Below are 14,302 nucleotides of genomic sequence, written 5' to 3'. Positions count from 1 at the left end.
GGAAGCAGGTAATCATTCACGTGGCAGAAAATACCCTTTGCCATACAGAAGGAGCCCCCACAGGGCACTTTTAAATGGGAAATGCCTTGGGAGCACTTAAAATACCATCGAGTTGATAAGGAATCGATTAAGAACGCATTCTTTTAGAAACCAATCTATTGCACAATTGGGGGCACCTTCAAGCAGCAGCTCCCTCCTTTGTTTTGGTCTCAACTTTTTGTTGTTAGAAACATCTACAGAGTAATAACGTTCAAAGGAAGGTGCATAGCTAGGGTCAGGAGATAAGGGTTTGAACTGGTTTTGGACCATGCTATCTGAGCCCAGGCAAACATCAGCCTGTGTTCATAGATGGAACTGGGGCCAGCAATCTTAAGGGTAAGAAGCCAATGTTGGGATAAGTGTGCAGTGATCCCTAACACCGGTGATGATTCACAGGTGTGCTCTTTTTCTAGGACCGCCATAACACATGACCACAGGTGGAATGGCTTAAGCAGCAGAAATGCTTCTTATATTTCTGGAGAGTAGACACCTGTGTCAGCCTATCCATGCCTCTCTTCTAATTTCTGGTAGTGTGTTGGCAACTCTTGGTGTTCTCTGGCTTCCGCTGGGCCACTGCAGTCTCTGATGGCATCACCATATGCTATTTTCTTTGTGTGTATTATCGGTACAACTCTGTCTTAACTGATGGCATTTGTAGTGACCCTGTTTCCAAGGAGGGCCACATTCTGAACTACTGGGGTTAGAACTTTGGCATCCAAGTTTGGAAGCAGACACAGCTCAAACTAGCAACAGTCTGGTCTAAAGTCCCTGCAATGAGTTATTGCTGCGGTGAGACATTTTGTTTTTCTTGGCTGAGATATTGTTAAATGAAATGTGCTTTTATAGAGACAGTAAGTCAAAAAGAGAAGCCCTTGCTATTAGAAACTAAGGCAAAGAAGAAGCTGTAATACAAGAAAACCGGGGTAGCAGCTTGGACAGTAGCTCCATTGATTTTTCTTTTAACCTCACTATCTTTCTGTATTCCTCCCACTTTAAGGGCCAGAGAGTACCACACTCAGCTGGTTACATCCTCTATTGTGTGACCCTGTTCCTACAGAGATATAAACAAACATCTACTCACCCCAGAAAGGGGAACTAAGGACAGACCAAAGTCAGGATACCACCGAAGTCCAACTTGGTGTTGTGCTGATCTGGTGAATTTTATTGGGGTTATTGAAAAAATATGGGTGAGTGGTTACTTATAAGAGCAAAATGACACAGACAGCTCCATCACCAAAAGTTTACCCCAGCGTATGTGACAGCCAGTGAAAGCTGGAAACCTAGAATGCATGAGACTGTCCCTTTCTGGAACCTCAGCTTATCTGAGCTCCTTCTAGGTAATCTGGCAGGTCTGTCTCCTTCCAGTAGCCTGGCTGGTCTGACCTCTTTTAGGCGGGTCAGCTTGTTGGGAAGCCTTGTAGGCAGCTCAGTTTGTTTGGGATGGTCTCTTAGCAGTTCTTACTGCTTATATTCGCTTGGGGAGGTAGGGGCTTAATAAACCTGTTCAGTTCCAAGGGTTTCCTGAAGTCTGTGAGAGGTTTACTCCCTCAGCTTAAGGAGCTTCCCTCCAAGATGGAGGGCTCTGTCTCAGGAAATCACTACACAGCATCTTTGCCATGTGGAGGAGGACAAGGAGGCAGGGTGCTCATTACCTCACAATTCCTTCTTTGAAGGGAGATTTCTCATATCCTGCGGAAACATGCTTCAATCAGAGGGAGTTAGTGCTCTGCCTCCCAGCGCCCTCCCAAAACACATAAGAGCAACAAATCGGTCACTTCTTTCCAAGCGTGGTTTCCAATAAACTCCAAAAAACAAAACAAAACAAAACAAAACAACAAAAAAACCCGCCCCCCCCCCCCAAAAAAAAACTCTAACTGGTAACTGGTGCTGCTGTCCTGAAGATTCTGTTACTGTTGGTTAGCTGGAGGTTTGAAGGTCAGAGGCTAAAAGAAATGACTTTGGGGGCATAGCTGTTGTCACTGTGGTCCCTCTACAGTGATCCTAGGATGTTGCAGTAGAATGGCTGTAATAATCACCCTGTTTGTTCTCTCTCTCCATACCCATGCATTTGATAATGGCTTCCCACACTTTTTCTTGGCATAACCATCGAACCTGCTTTGACCAAGTAACTTGACAGCAGGCAGTTTTGTTCTCTTGCTGTTCTTGCGTCCTCTGCCATGGCTACCAAGCAATCAAGCTCAGCTGTCTACTGGAGGAAGAGACACTGCAAGTGGAGACAACTAGCTCAGTCATGCTTACTTCATCACCCCGCTCAACCCTCAGCTGCTCAGATACCTGGGTGAGCCCGGCTGATATCAGCAGAGCATGGGTTAGGGGCAGAATGACCCAGCTGCACCCAGCAAACACTGTAGAGTATCAAACTTGTGCACTAAAATATGGGTTTTTGGGGGGAGGCTTTGGTATTTATGCAGGGTTGTCTCATTGTAAGCTACTTGGTTTGGGGACAGCTTGTTATATAACAGAAACTTTCCCATGAGAGTATTTTCCCAGATTTTTTTTCTAGTACTGGTGAAAGCACGCGTGTAAGGTGTCTTAGCGTCAGTTTTCTAAACAGCAAGGTGACCATGGGAGAACTTCACTAGGACAAGGCATGCATCACCTGTCTTGCCTTTCTGCCTCTGGAAAGAACAGGATTTGGAATTTATTAAAAGCAACAGTGATAATATATAAAATTCACAGTGTCTTCTCACAATAAGGATGCATTTGCCTCCCATGTTGTAGTTTGTGTTTTTTTTTTTTTTTTTTTTTTTTTTTTTTTTTTTTTTTTTTTTTTTTTTTTTTTTTTTTTTTTTTTAAATCTTGCACATCTGTGGTCAGCTGCAAAGAAGGCTGAGGGCTGGCTAAACTTAGCTGGCTCAGCAAAGATGGCTCATTCCAATTCCATCTTTCAGAAAATTCGTCTTTCAGAAGATTAGTTTGAACTTGATCGTGTTTACATATACCCATGAAGAGATCCAGGGGTCGTGATGGCTAACTACATGCTGTCAACTTGATTAGACCACAGGATGCCCAAGAATCTCATTAAATATTATTTCTATGAGAGTGTGTCTTAAAGAGACCAGCAAAAAATAAAAAAAATGTTGTGTTGAGGAAGAAGTTTACCATCCCCAGTGTGGGAGGGTCTTATCTAGTCTGCTGAGGGCTAAAGTAAAAGAAAAGTATGGAGAAACAGAAGATTCTCTGGTTTCACGTCTGAAAGCTTGGCCAGAAGCATCAGTCTTCTCCCCACGGTTCTCTGGCGCTCTGGCCTTTGTACCACCAGCTTTGCTGGATCCCACCTTACAGGTCTTAAGACTCCTCAGTTTTTGTAACTCTGTGAGCCAACATTGCATAACCAACCTACTCACATGTGTGTCTATATGTTTTTCCAGTTTATGGATGTGTGCCTTCACTAATATGTATATTTACATGTGTGTATGTCCATCCTATTTCATGTCTCTCTGGAACCCTAGTGCAGGGGTCCAGGCTTCTTCCTCTAAGTCTTCCAACACACCCCCTGCATTCATCCGGCAGACACAGAAAGGAAACAAGTAGGGGCAATCTGGCGGGACTTGTTTCAGGCACCAGTCGAGGGTGGCATTAATCATTTTCTCTTCATCCCACTGGCGGCAGTTAGTCTAGATGCAATAGAGTTAAGATCATGATCTAGCAGTATGTCAAAGAAAAAGAGAGAGAAAAGGTCAGATACTGTGGAGAACTGGCAGTCCAAGCAACAGTGCACTGACTCAATCCTTGGGTGACCGGCTCGGCTTCTCCAAGCTTATTTAACTTGATGACAAAGCAGGAGAGATGGAGTGCCGTGGACCATTGCTGTGAGAACTGAATGAGAGTCTCTCTGCAAAGCCCCTCATGTGAGACCTGGCCTAGAGGAAGTGGTGAAAATACTAGTTCTTATTTTGATTGTTGTATGATATGAGACTGTGTGGGAGAGGTAATGGGAAGGAACGTCGCTCCACATTGGTTGTTCAGCGGTGACTAAGAGAACTCCAGTCTGTCTCTTCAATCTGACTGACAGCCATTTACTCTGGGGAAACTGAGGCATGTCAGTGCCATCTCACTGTGCAACTGTGTTTGAGACTGTCTAGCACAGCAAGGCCAGTGGGAATGGTTCACCATGGGCAGAGATGATATTTGGACACATTTCTGAGGAGAATTTTGAAAAAAAAATTGAATTTTTTATTTGCTTGCAAGTTTTATAATAAAGTTTATTTAAAAGAAAAAAGATTTAAAAAGAAAGTGAAGCCAGCTGAAATTTGGTATATTTAAAAATTATCAATATGTGCCACAATAGTTTTAAAATGGCCCTACCTCAAAGAAAATATTTTGTTTTCTGAAGAATAAGCAATTACTAAAGAGTTGTAATGGTATAATATAAACTATAGTTGGTCCCTAATAGGAGAGGTATCAACTATATACTTTGGTTTTTTTTTTTAAATTTTTTATGATTTATCTTTTATTTTTTTCAGACAGTTATGAGCTGCCATGTGGGTGCTGGGAATTGAACCCGGGTCCTCTGGAAGAGCAGTCAGTGCTCTTAACCGCTGAGCCATCTCTCCAGCCCTATACTTTGGTTTTGAAAGTACATTAAAATAGATAAACTGTGAAGCCAACCTAGGTGTCCAACAACAGAAAACGGACAGGGAAAATGTGTTACACATGCACAACAAGGTTTTCTCATAATCCATAAAGAACCAAGTTATGCTGCTAGCAGGGAAATGGGTATAACTGTAGATAATCATATTAAGTAATTTAAACCAGTCTTAGGTATATACCAAGAAGGGAACATCAAGGAAGAAGTGGCAGAAAGATCGTAAGAACTAGTGGACCAGGGCATCTGTTGTAAAGATGGTGTCTTCTATAAATGACAGGAATGCTGGGCTCGTAGGATCTCAAGTATATGGTCGCCTAAATAAGCCTGGCGCCATTGGGCCAGCTGACATGCCAACACTGTTGAGGAAAATCTCACAAGGCCCTACACCTAGATGAAGAGCTAGAGTCTATCATGGCGGTGGAGAGAGGGAGAATGGGTCTTGTCCAGGGATGAGGCCCCTGATAGGTTATTCAGTCCCAAAGTGGTCAGCACTAATCGCATATACAGAGGAGCAAACACACACACACACACACACACACACACACACACACACACACAATATGTAACAATAATTAAAAAGGAAGAGCTCATGAATTTGAGATGGAGTGAGGGGGACACAGGAGGAGCTGGAGGGAGGAGAAAGATGGATGGGCAGAAATGATGTAACATTGTAAAATTCTTGTGTAAAATTCTCAAAAAATTTAAAAACTTAGACATTGAAAGTATTCTAAAAAACAAATGAAAAAAGAAAGGAAAATATCGTTTATCTCATTTGTGGTTCCCAGATTTTATGTAAATACACAAATCTCCCCCTCCCACACACATGCTCACGCATACACACACACATACAAGACATGGGAGTAGAAGTAAAATTGTCTGGGGTACCAAAAAAAAAAAAAAAACCAACAGGAAGAAGGAGGGGCTGAGGGAAGGAAGGACGGGGATCCAAGGATTCAATATACAGAACACAATATATGCAAGTAAGCAACTTGGACAAACAAAAGAAACGATAAAAATACATTAAAGAGGCATCTGGATTTCAGATCCATTTGAGCATGGTTTTCAAATTCTGCTTTATTGTTTTAAACGTTGAGGCATAAAACAATGGGTCACTCGGCATGACAGAGCCAAAGCCACCCAAGCATGCTGTCATTGTCACAGTATTGTTCATTTCCAATTTCTGCCTTAAATACAGGACTTCTGGACCCATGAGTGATGAAAGACAGATGCTTCTTCAGAGGGCCTGGAGGATGCTGAGATGTTACCAAGTTATCGGTGAGGCACCGAGTTCATTTCCATATACAGTGCCTGTTTGAAGCATAAGTAATGGAATTTTATTACTTTGCTTGGTGGGTAGGTGATAATGAATCTCCGGTGGGTGTGAAGTTAGGCTTGGTGCCTTGTGCTCTATCCCAGGAGCACTTCCTCTCTACTGTGACTCTTGGGTTGTCTGGAAGTATGACGACAGCCTCAGGAAGAAGTCCGATGAGGCAGTTCTCTGGAATTCCAACCCTCAGGCGCAGACGTTTATCATGGGACACACATGGATGCACGTGGCAGCATCCTGGATTCGTCTGCTCCCCGACACTCATTTGCTGCCCACAGCCCATACAATAGCCCTGTTAATTTTTCCTCTGATCCAAACGAGTGAGTGTAATTCTGGGTGGATCTCCATCCATTACTGCTTTCCGAGTTGCCTCGCAGTCCTACGTTTTCATGTTAATGGCACCATTTTCTCCCAACCTTGTGATTTTTCACATTCTATATTTCACCCAGCTCTCTCCTTCGGATCCACCTTGGGTTAGACTCAGATCAGTTTCCATCCCACACCCCCACAGCCTGTCTCTATACTCCTGCTAAATGAGCACCTCAAACATCACTTTATCATGTCACGGGTCCCCGGAGTGGAGGCTTCCTGCCGCTGTTGCTTCAAGGCCACTGTAAGGATGCTGGAGTCGATAGCGTGGAGATGCCTAACTTTCAGCTAAAAACTTTTTCCTTATTGATGTGGGAGTGTCATATCAATCTGTTGATTTCATTGGCTGAGCAATAAAGAAACTGCTGGCTCTGATAGGTTAAAAGATAGATGGGAGGAGGAAACAGAATAGGATGCTGGGCAGAAGAGGAAGTGAGGACAGACTCTGCTCTGCTCCGAGAGAGACCCGACAGCTCTGCTGGAGCAGAGACGCCATGCTCAGCTCTCCCAGGCAGCTGCAACCCACGATGGACTTAGGCTAGAATCTTCCCGGTAAGCGCACCTTGGGGTGCTTACACACATCATTAGAAATGGGCTAGTCCAGGTGCGAGAATTAGCCTGTAAGGGTTAGAGTTCATGGGCCAAGCAGTTCTTTAAATGAATACAGTTTGTGTGTTGTTATTTCGGGCGTGAGCTAGCCAAGCGGCTGGGGTGTTGGGGACGCAGCCCCGCCGCCGCTCCTATTTCAACAGATGGCGCCCAGACGTGTGGCTAACTGAATCCACAAAAAGCCTGAGAAAGCTGGGGAAAGAATGGAATGAAGCATGTTTTCTTGGTAGGCACAAATTTCTTGGGTCTACTCTGCTTGCTAGAGGCAAGCAAGCGCTCTCATCTAAGAGAGGCTTCCTGACTCAGCTTCAGCTGCAAAACCCTGCAGCTCATTAAGAGGTCCTGCCACAAAACACTTAAATGGTGTTGACGAAAAGCTGAACGCATGCTTTTCGATTTTCAGCTGTAGCAGGAAAAAAGCTGTGCCGTTTAAAAATGCCGGCTTTCTGGGCTGTCCTGCCACGGCAAACTCTGACTCTTTTACGCAGGCGGTTCGTGTGGTTTGCAAGCACAGGCTGCTGAAGCTCGCTTGCTGGCAGGGACCTTGAAATGCCATAGAGTTGTGGCAGTAAACATGGCTACAACCGGTACCTCAGCCATGAGGCTGGAAAGCTAAGGAATGGACTGGATCTAGCTGGCAAAGCCACGGCTTTAATCCTACTCATATTGCTCAGTAATTTAAAGGCTCGTGTGGTCAGAAAAAGAGAGATATACAGTAAAGAGATTCAAAGATAAAGAAAATGTTTAAATGATTTACAGTGTGTTAAAAATATATGCAAGCTAAAAGTTAAAAGTTTTAAAAAAAAAGTAAGAAAAAGAGAAGTTGTGTGTGGTAGTACACGCCTTTAATCCCAACGCTTGGGAGGCAGAGGGAGATTGACCTCTGTGACTTCAAGGTGTGGTAGCACACGCCTTTAATCCCAGTGCCTAGAAGGCAGAGACAAACAGATCTCTGTGAGTTCAAGGTGTGGTAGCAAACACCTTTAATCCCAATGCCTGGGAGGCAGAGACAGGCGGATCTCTGAGAGTTCAAGGAGAGCCTGGTCTACAGAGTTATTCCAGGTCAAAGAGATACAGAGAATATAAAATAAAAGTAAAAATAAACGAAATAGAGGTTAAAATAAAGCGTACAAAGATGGAAAATACACAGAGAATCTTGATACTGTATACTATTATGCTCTCTTTGAATTGTTTGAATGCTGAGGAAGGAGCAACAGATGCTAAAAGATATTTGTTTATAAATGCTGCTGAACTAATCCATCGTAGAGATTTTGATGCCTTGACTTTGAAATTTGGATCTAAGGACATGATACTTTGGAAAGGAGTTTCTTATTTTGTTTTCACAGAGGATGAGACCCTGTTCATTTCTTCTATTCCGATATGGTATGATGGACCACGCCCTCCTGAACGGTTGCTGTGAATACCTTCAGAAAATTGCTTCGCTCAACTGCCAACTGAGATGAAACTAGCACACAGGTTATACCATGAAAGACCTAATTAACGACGCCCCCATTCAGCAGGAAGCAGTTTGGAGAGAAAAAACTGCGCCCATATTCCCAAATATTGTTTATAAATGTTCTTTTACATTTAAAGGGGGAGATGATATAGGTATGAATAATTTACATTGATATGGATTTTGCTTTAGTGATTTAAATTTAAGGTTAATTTTGTAATGTATATAGGTTGTTAATGAATAATCATTAATAATAGTTAAGTTTGTAGTCATGTTAGTTAAGATTTTCTAGATGTGCATAGATATATTTTAGATAGGCATTCTTCATATTTTTCAAAGATTATAGAATATGGCATTTTAAATGTTTTAATAACTTAGGACTTTTCATGACAATGAGACACTCTGCTCCTGGCAGCACCAATCTACTTCAAGAGGAAGATGGGCATCGAAGAGGATCCTTATGGAGTTTGATAGCCATTTGGGCAAGAAACTGCTCTTGCCTGGACTATTGCATAAACTGGACACAGAGAACCCGCAGAGAGAGGACTGCTGAACTTGCCTAAAGGTGAGATGATCTTTCGGGGTTCCTGATTCATGAAAGAGTCTGCAAGACATTCTTCAGGACAAGCAGATAGTGACTGCCTTTGAAATTTCCTGCTTTGTGGAAATGTCTGCTGGAAACTATGGGCCTGTAGGCCGAAGATGGATGCCCCAACGGTACAGAGGAACTTTGGGTGACTGTCCAGGCAGCGAGATGTCTCTGTCATTTCTAGAGCTTTGGATGTTAAGTTAAAGCCTTTTTTTTTTTGTTTAAACAGAAAAAGGGGAAGTGATGTGGGAGTGTCATATATCAATCTGTTGATTTCATTGGTTAAGTTATAATAAACCAGCTGCTTGGCCTCATGGCTTGGAACATAGATGGGAGGAGTAAACAGAATAGAATTCTGGGCGGAAGAGGAAGTGAGGTCAGACTCTGCTCTGCTTCCGGAGAGACCGGACAGCTCTGCTGGAGCACAGACGCCATGCTCAGCTCTCCCGGGTAGACGCGATAGCTCTGCTCTCTGAGGCACACGCGATGAAGATGGATGTAGGCTAGAATCTTCCCGGTAAGCGCACCTTGGGGTGCTTACAAACATCATTAGAAATGGGCTAGTCCAGGTGCGAGAATTAGCCTATAAGGGCTAGAGTATGGGCCAAGCAGTTCTTTAAATGAATACAGTTTGTGTGTTGTTATTTCGGGCATAAGCTAGCCAAGCGGCCGGGGTGTTGGGGACGCAGCCCCGCCGCTTCATATTTCAACACCTTATGTCTAGGGGTGCGTCTGATTCCCCGGGATGAAACAGGTAAGTGGATCCAAAGGAGCTCCATTTTTCCTCCATGCCAATGCAGGGTCTCAATACACACTCCTTGGATTGAGACCAGACCTTTGTATTGACGATGGCACTGAGAGATGAACAATGTTGATGGTTATGGCTTCCGGAGGTGTTATTTCCAGAGACCTCTTGTGAGGTGCAGTTGGAACTCTTGCTTTAACAGCATAGAGAGGAATTTCAAAATGACTCAATTGCTGCAATTAATCAAAACAATTTTAATGTATATTTAAGCTCAGTATTTTGGGGGGGGGACTTAGGAAGAGGATTATAACATGAATCCTAGAGTGGGCACAGACTTTTCAATAGAATTACATTTAAATCTCTCTCTCTCTCTCTCTCTCTCTCTCTCTCTCTCTCTCTCTCTCTCTCTCACACACACACACACACACACATGCATACACACACAGAGTACAGGTCTACAAGATGATGAGATAAAAAACAAATTGGAAAAAGGTCAAAGGAATTCTTATTATCCATAGGCCATAAGGACATTGAGACATGTTTTGACTATAAACACGGTTCATAATTTGTTTGTGAGATTCTCCTGATTTTAGCCAACATAGACGAGAGGATTCTTTTTTCATATCATATTCTCATATTTCTCATATAGTCTCAGTTTCTAAACTGGCTTGGTATATGAAAACATAACAACCTCTAAGCATCATATTTTGCCCATGATCACACACTGATTTATGGCAGGGGTTGCCAGCATCTGTGTTAGTAAACTGTCCTAAAATTCAGTGGCTAAAACCAAGTGTTTTATTGCTTTTGTATGGTTATGGTTGACCCCGCTGACAGTTTATATGCCAGTATCTCTGGTGTTCTCTTGGGTAGGGGTAGTGAGTAGAGTCTTAGCTGGGTTATTAGATCTGCTGGGCCTCTTTTTCTCTCTTATCAGTCTCAGGGCCTTTCCCTCTCTGCATGGACTCTTCATGTCAGCCTGAAGGGTGGTCTCTCAACAGTGACTGCCAGACTTCTTACCCAGAGGCTCAGTATCTGAAAAAGCGAAGCAAATGGAGGCTTTCAATGGTACACCGCTCCCACTAGCCAGTGGAGTGTCAGTACCTCCAGGTTCAGCCACGTCATTGCACCAAGTCCTAGGGCAAGTGGGAGAGGAATCTGCACCAAGTGATAGTCGTGGGGGTCATGGCCTGTTGACACCACCTTCCTGATTCATGTCTTCTCATACGAAAATTTCTCTTCCTTATGCAAACCTCATGCTGTGTGAAACCAGTCGAAAGTCCAGGATAACGCAGCATGGTTGAGACTCCTTATGTGCACTTCCTCTTAGGGACAAAGATCAAGGAAGGGAATAATCTATGTGTCCCCCATTCACCACTACTGAGCAGTGAAAGGGTCAGGAAACTACAGTACTCTCTCTTCCAAAGGAGGAGGAAGGGGATTACAGCAATTCTGAAATCCAGGCTGGCGGAGTCCCTGATTTCTTCCACTTAAGGAAGTTAAGGGACGCTCTGTGTTCAAACCTCCCTTTTGATTTCTGGGATTATTCCTCTCAGCTCTTGGTTTCAACCTCTGGACTTTAGGTCTCATCTCTGAGTCATTCTTCCTGTCTCTAAAGAATGGTACGTGCTAGCGAGTAAATGACTCTAAGCCTGCTTGCTCCACAGGAAGAGGGAGGGCAAACGTCAACGAACCATCTCTCCTCAGACTCATTCTTTCGTCGCTGCCTCAGGCATTGAGTCATAGGTTTGCCCTGTGATCTGCTTTAACCAGCGGAATATTCCAGATGTCCCAGCTCTAGCTCAAAAGCTTGCGAAGATCTGCTAGCTTCTGATTTTGTGCTTTGGAATACTTAACCCCATGTGAGATGTCTGTCTACCTCACTGGACTGACTCCACGGAGAGTCCACACAGGGGGTGAAAAACCATGTGGAGGGAAAGTCACCATAGCCCCCTGGCCTCCAGATAACTTACTGTCAACTGACATATGCTGCTCATCACAAGAGAGAAGGAAGAGACCCCAAAGAGCTTCCCATAGGACACAGTCATCCCATGGAATGATGAGAGAAGAAAGTAGCTGTTGTCTGAGACTGTTAATCTGGGATGCTTTGTTTTATACCAACAAATAATCTAGATGTAAGCATGCATGCATTCAAAGTTACTGTGCCCGGTGCTGTTAGGCCCAAGTGGATGCAAATTCGATATAGGTCTTGGCCTCTATCTTGTTGATGTAGGCTAGCGATGAATCTGGGCAAATAGAATTATTTCAATTTTATATTTTAAGGACAAGGGGTTTTTGCCCAGAATGTATTTTTGTTGACTCTGTTTGGAATTATCACTCTGAGATTTGTTGTATTTTTCATTTCCTTCAAGTTAGGGTTTTAGAACAGTAAAGCAACCTGAGCTTTTGCAGATAGAATTCGATTTAACAAATATTTTCCGAGTGCTTACGTATATGTGCTTCTTTTGTGTATTTTCTTTCAAGTCTGTCTCCTCAGGTGAGATTGGCTTGAAAATTAGGTGCTGTTTTCCATCTGACATCCATTAGCTTGCCTGGGTATTGCTGTCCCGAGTTGCTCAGGGATCCTGTTTTTGCCTAGTAGCATATATTCTTGTGCTATTATGCCTCCCCTGGCTGTTCTCTTGATGCTTCAGAAGGAATCACATTCAGTCGTTCAGTGTCTAAATGACCTAATTAGCAATAGTTTCCCTACTCTTGCTTTATAATCCCCTGTCTCCGTTTGGACTTCCTCCTCATCGGCCTTGTCTTTCTCTCTGAGTCTTACTCAACACACTGCTAATGAGTTCGTGTTCCATTGCTGGTCCTCCGTGGATTGCTGCCAGGACTCTTGGAAGTCTCTTTGCCTTAATTATAAGGTACGGGTGTTTTTTCTCGTCTTTCCCTGATGGACTCTGCTATCTCTGAAGCCCCAGACACTTATCTTTTTTTTCTCATTTTTGCAGGGACAGAGGCTATGAAGCAGGAAGTCCAGGTGGAGACCACCTGGTTCCACAGATGGACAAACTTTGGACTAGAAAACCAAGAGGCTTGTTCAAAGAGTGACAACCAGGGCCGACCCACTTCTCCAAACCAAGGAGATTCGACTTCAGTACTTCGATGGTGCTATGGAGGTGCAGCACAGTAGTGTGACTGCCCAACTGAAGATTAATAGATGATCTGATTAGGCCTTAATTAATGAAGTAATGCTCTGTTCTTAATCTTGAGATAAAAAGTGGAAAAAATATGAGAAAAAAGGAAAAAATAGTGGATTCAGAAACTGTACTATGCATAGCAATAAGTCATATTTTTAGGGTTTAGAATTTTGGTCAATGCTCTCATACTTTTATTAATTTATGCAATAATCATTTGTTTAATACCAGCTGTATATGTATAAAGGCAGGTACGTTCACACTGTGCCTTGTCCTTATAAATGTCTTTATTATGCACTTAGCTTCAAGTTTCATGCTTGTGCCACCATACCATAGACTGATAGTTTGGGAGGGAAAATTGTCGTGTAGATTTTAAACAGAAACTTATCCTCACATAGTAGAAGCCCTTAGATCCAAATCACCTTTAAAGAAGCAGTGGCCAACCCACGTTAGGTTATATTTCTATGTAAGAATTCCAAGGTCAATAATTCCAGAACTTCTGAACTTTTAAGAAATTCTATATATCTCAATTTAACTTTTCAAAACATTGGTAATGATTCGGAAGGCTTAAAGCCACTTCATGGTCCACATTAAAGTTGTTTGCTGGATTCACTAGCAGTTTGTCCACTACTTGGTATGTATCCCTTCCCCATAACTATGTGGTATATATCCATCCCTTCCCCATGTTCAGAGATGCTCTCATCTCCCAGTAATTTTGCACGTAAATGACAGGGGCTATGGTTCAGGCAACACTCAATTATTTGCCTTATCAGTCTCTACCTGATGTCGCTGAGAAAAATCAAAGTTCTTTGTTATGGTTGAAGAGGAAACAACAGCTGCCTTTAAGAGAACCACAGAGGGATTGCCTTTGCTTAGTTTGTATTATTTTAAAAAAAGGTATTAATTGAGGGTGGAGATATGGATTAATGGTTAAGAGCACTATTTGCCTTTTGAGGACCCTGGTTCAATTCCCAGCACCCACATGGCAGCTAACAACTGTTTGAGTCTCCAATTCCAGGGGGTCTGCTGTCCAGTTCTCGCCTAAACAGGCACTATACACATGTGGTACCCAGACATTCTGATAAAACGCCCGTACACACAATATTTTTTAAAATAAATCTCAAAAGTTGTATTGGTTATCTCACACGTTGTCACATGCTTGTAGTTTCAGCCTCCAGGAGGCTGAGGAAGGCTGGGAAGGAGGATCTAGACTTTGAGGCCAGCCTGGACTATGTAAACAGGGACACTGTGTCAGCACCAAAACAGGTAACAGTAAAACAAAGTATCCCATCACCAAGAAAATTATCTATTCTGGAAATTAACTTCTCTAGAAATTAAAATTTAGGATTGGCTTTGCCACTTAATGAGTGTGGTAGATACGGGTTCTTGTATGGACCATGCTAATGAACA

At 43.0% G+C, this 14,302-nt stretch overlaps 1 protein-coding gene across 1 annotated transcript in view; it reads left to right on the top strand.

Moving 5' to 3' along the window:
• LOC126511297 (uncharacterized) overlaps positions 1 to 13,154 on the top strand; it is a 71,015-nt gene extending 57,861 nt beyond the window's left edge. The window contains exons 5-6 of the mRNA XM_050158356.1: positions 5,847 to 5,926; positions 12,707 to 13,154. Of these exons, the coding sequence (XP_050014313.1) occupies positions 5,847 to 5,926; positions 12,707 to 12,888 (262 nt within the window). The 3' untranslated portion in view covers positions 12,889 to 13,154. The remainder of the gene's footprint in view (positions 1 to 5,846; positions 5,927 to 12,706) is intronic.
• Positions 13,155 to 14,302: the final 1,148 nt, after the last annotated feature.

The sequence above is a fragment of the Alexandromys fortis genome, unplaced genomic scaffold (assembly GCF_014885135.2).
Source record: "Alexandromys fortis isolate MF-2015 unplaced genomic scaffold, M_Fortis_MF-2015_v1.1 scaffold_97, whole genome shotgun sequence".
Classification (NCBI taxonomy): Eukaryota; Metazoa; Chordata; class Mammalia; order Rodentia; family Cricetidae; genus Alexandromys; species Alexandromys fortis.
The sequence above is the reverse complement of the archived record's forward strand: the minus strand, read 5'-3'. Positions and strand labels throughout refer to the sequence as shown.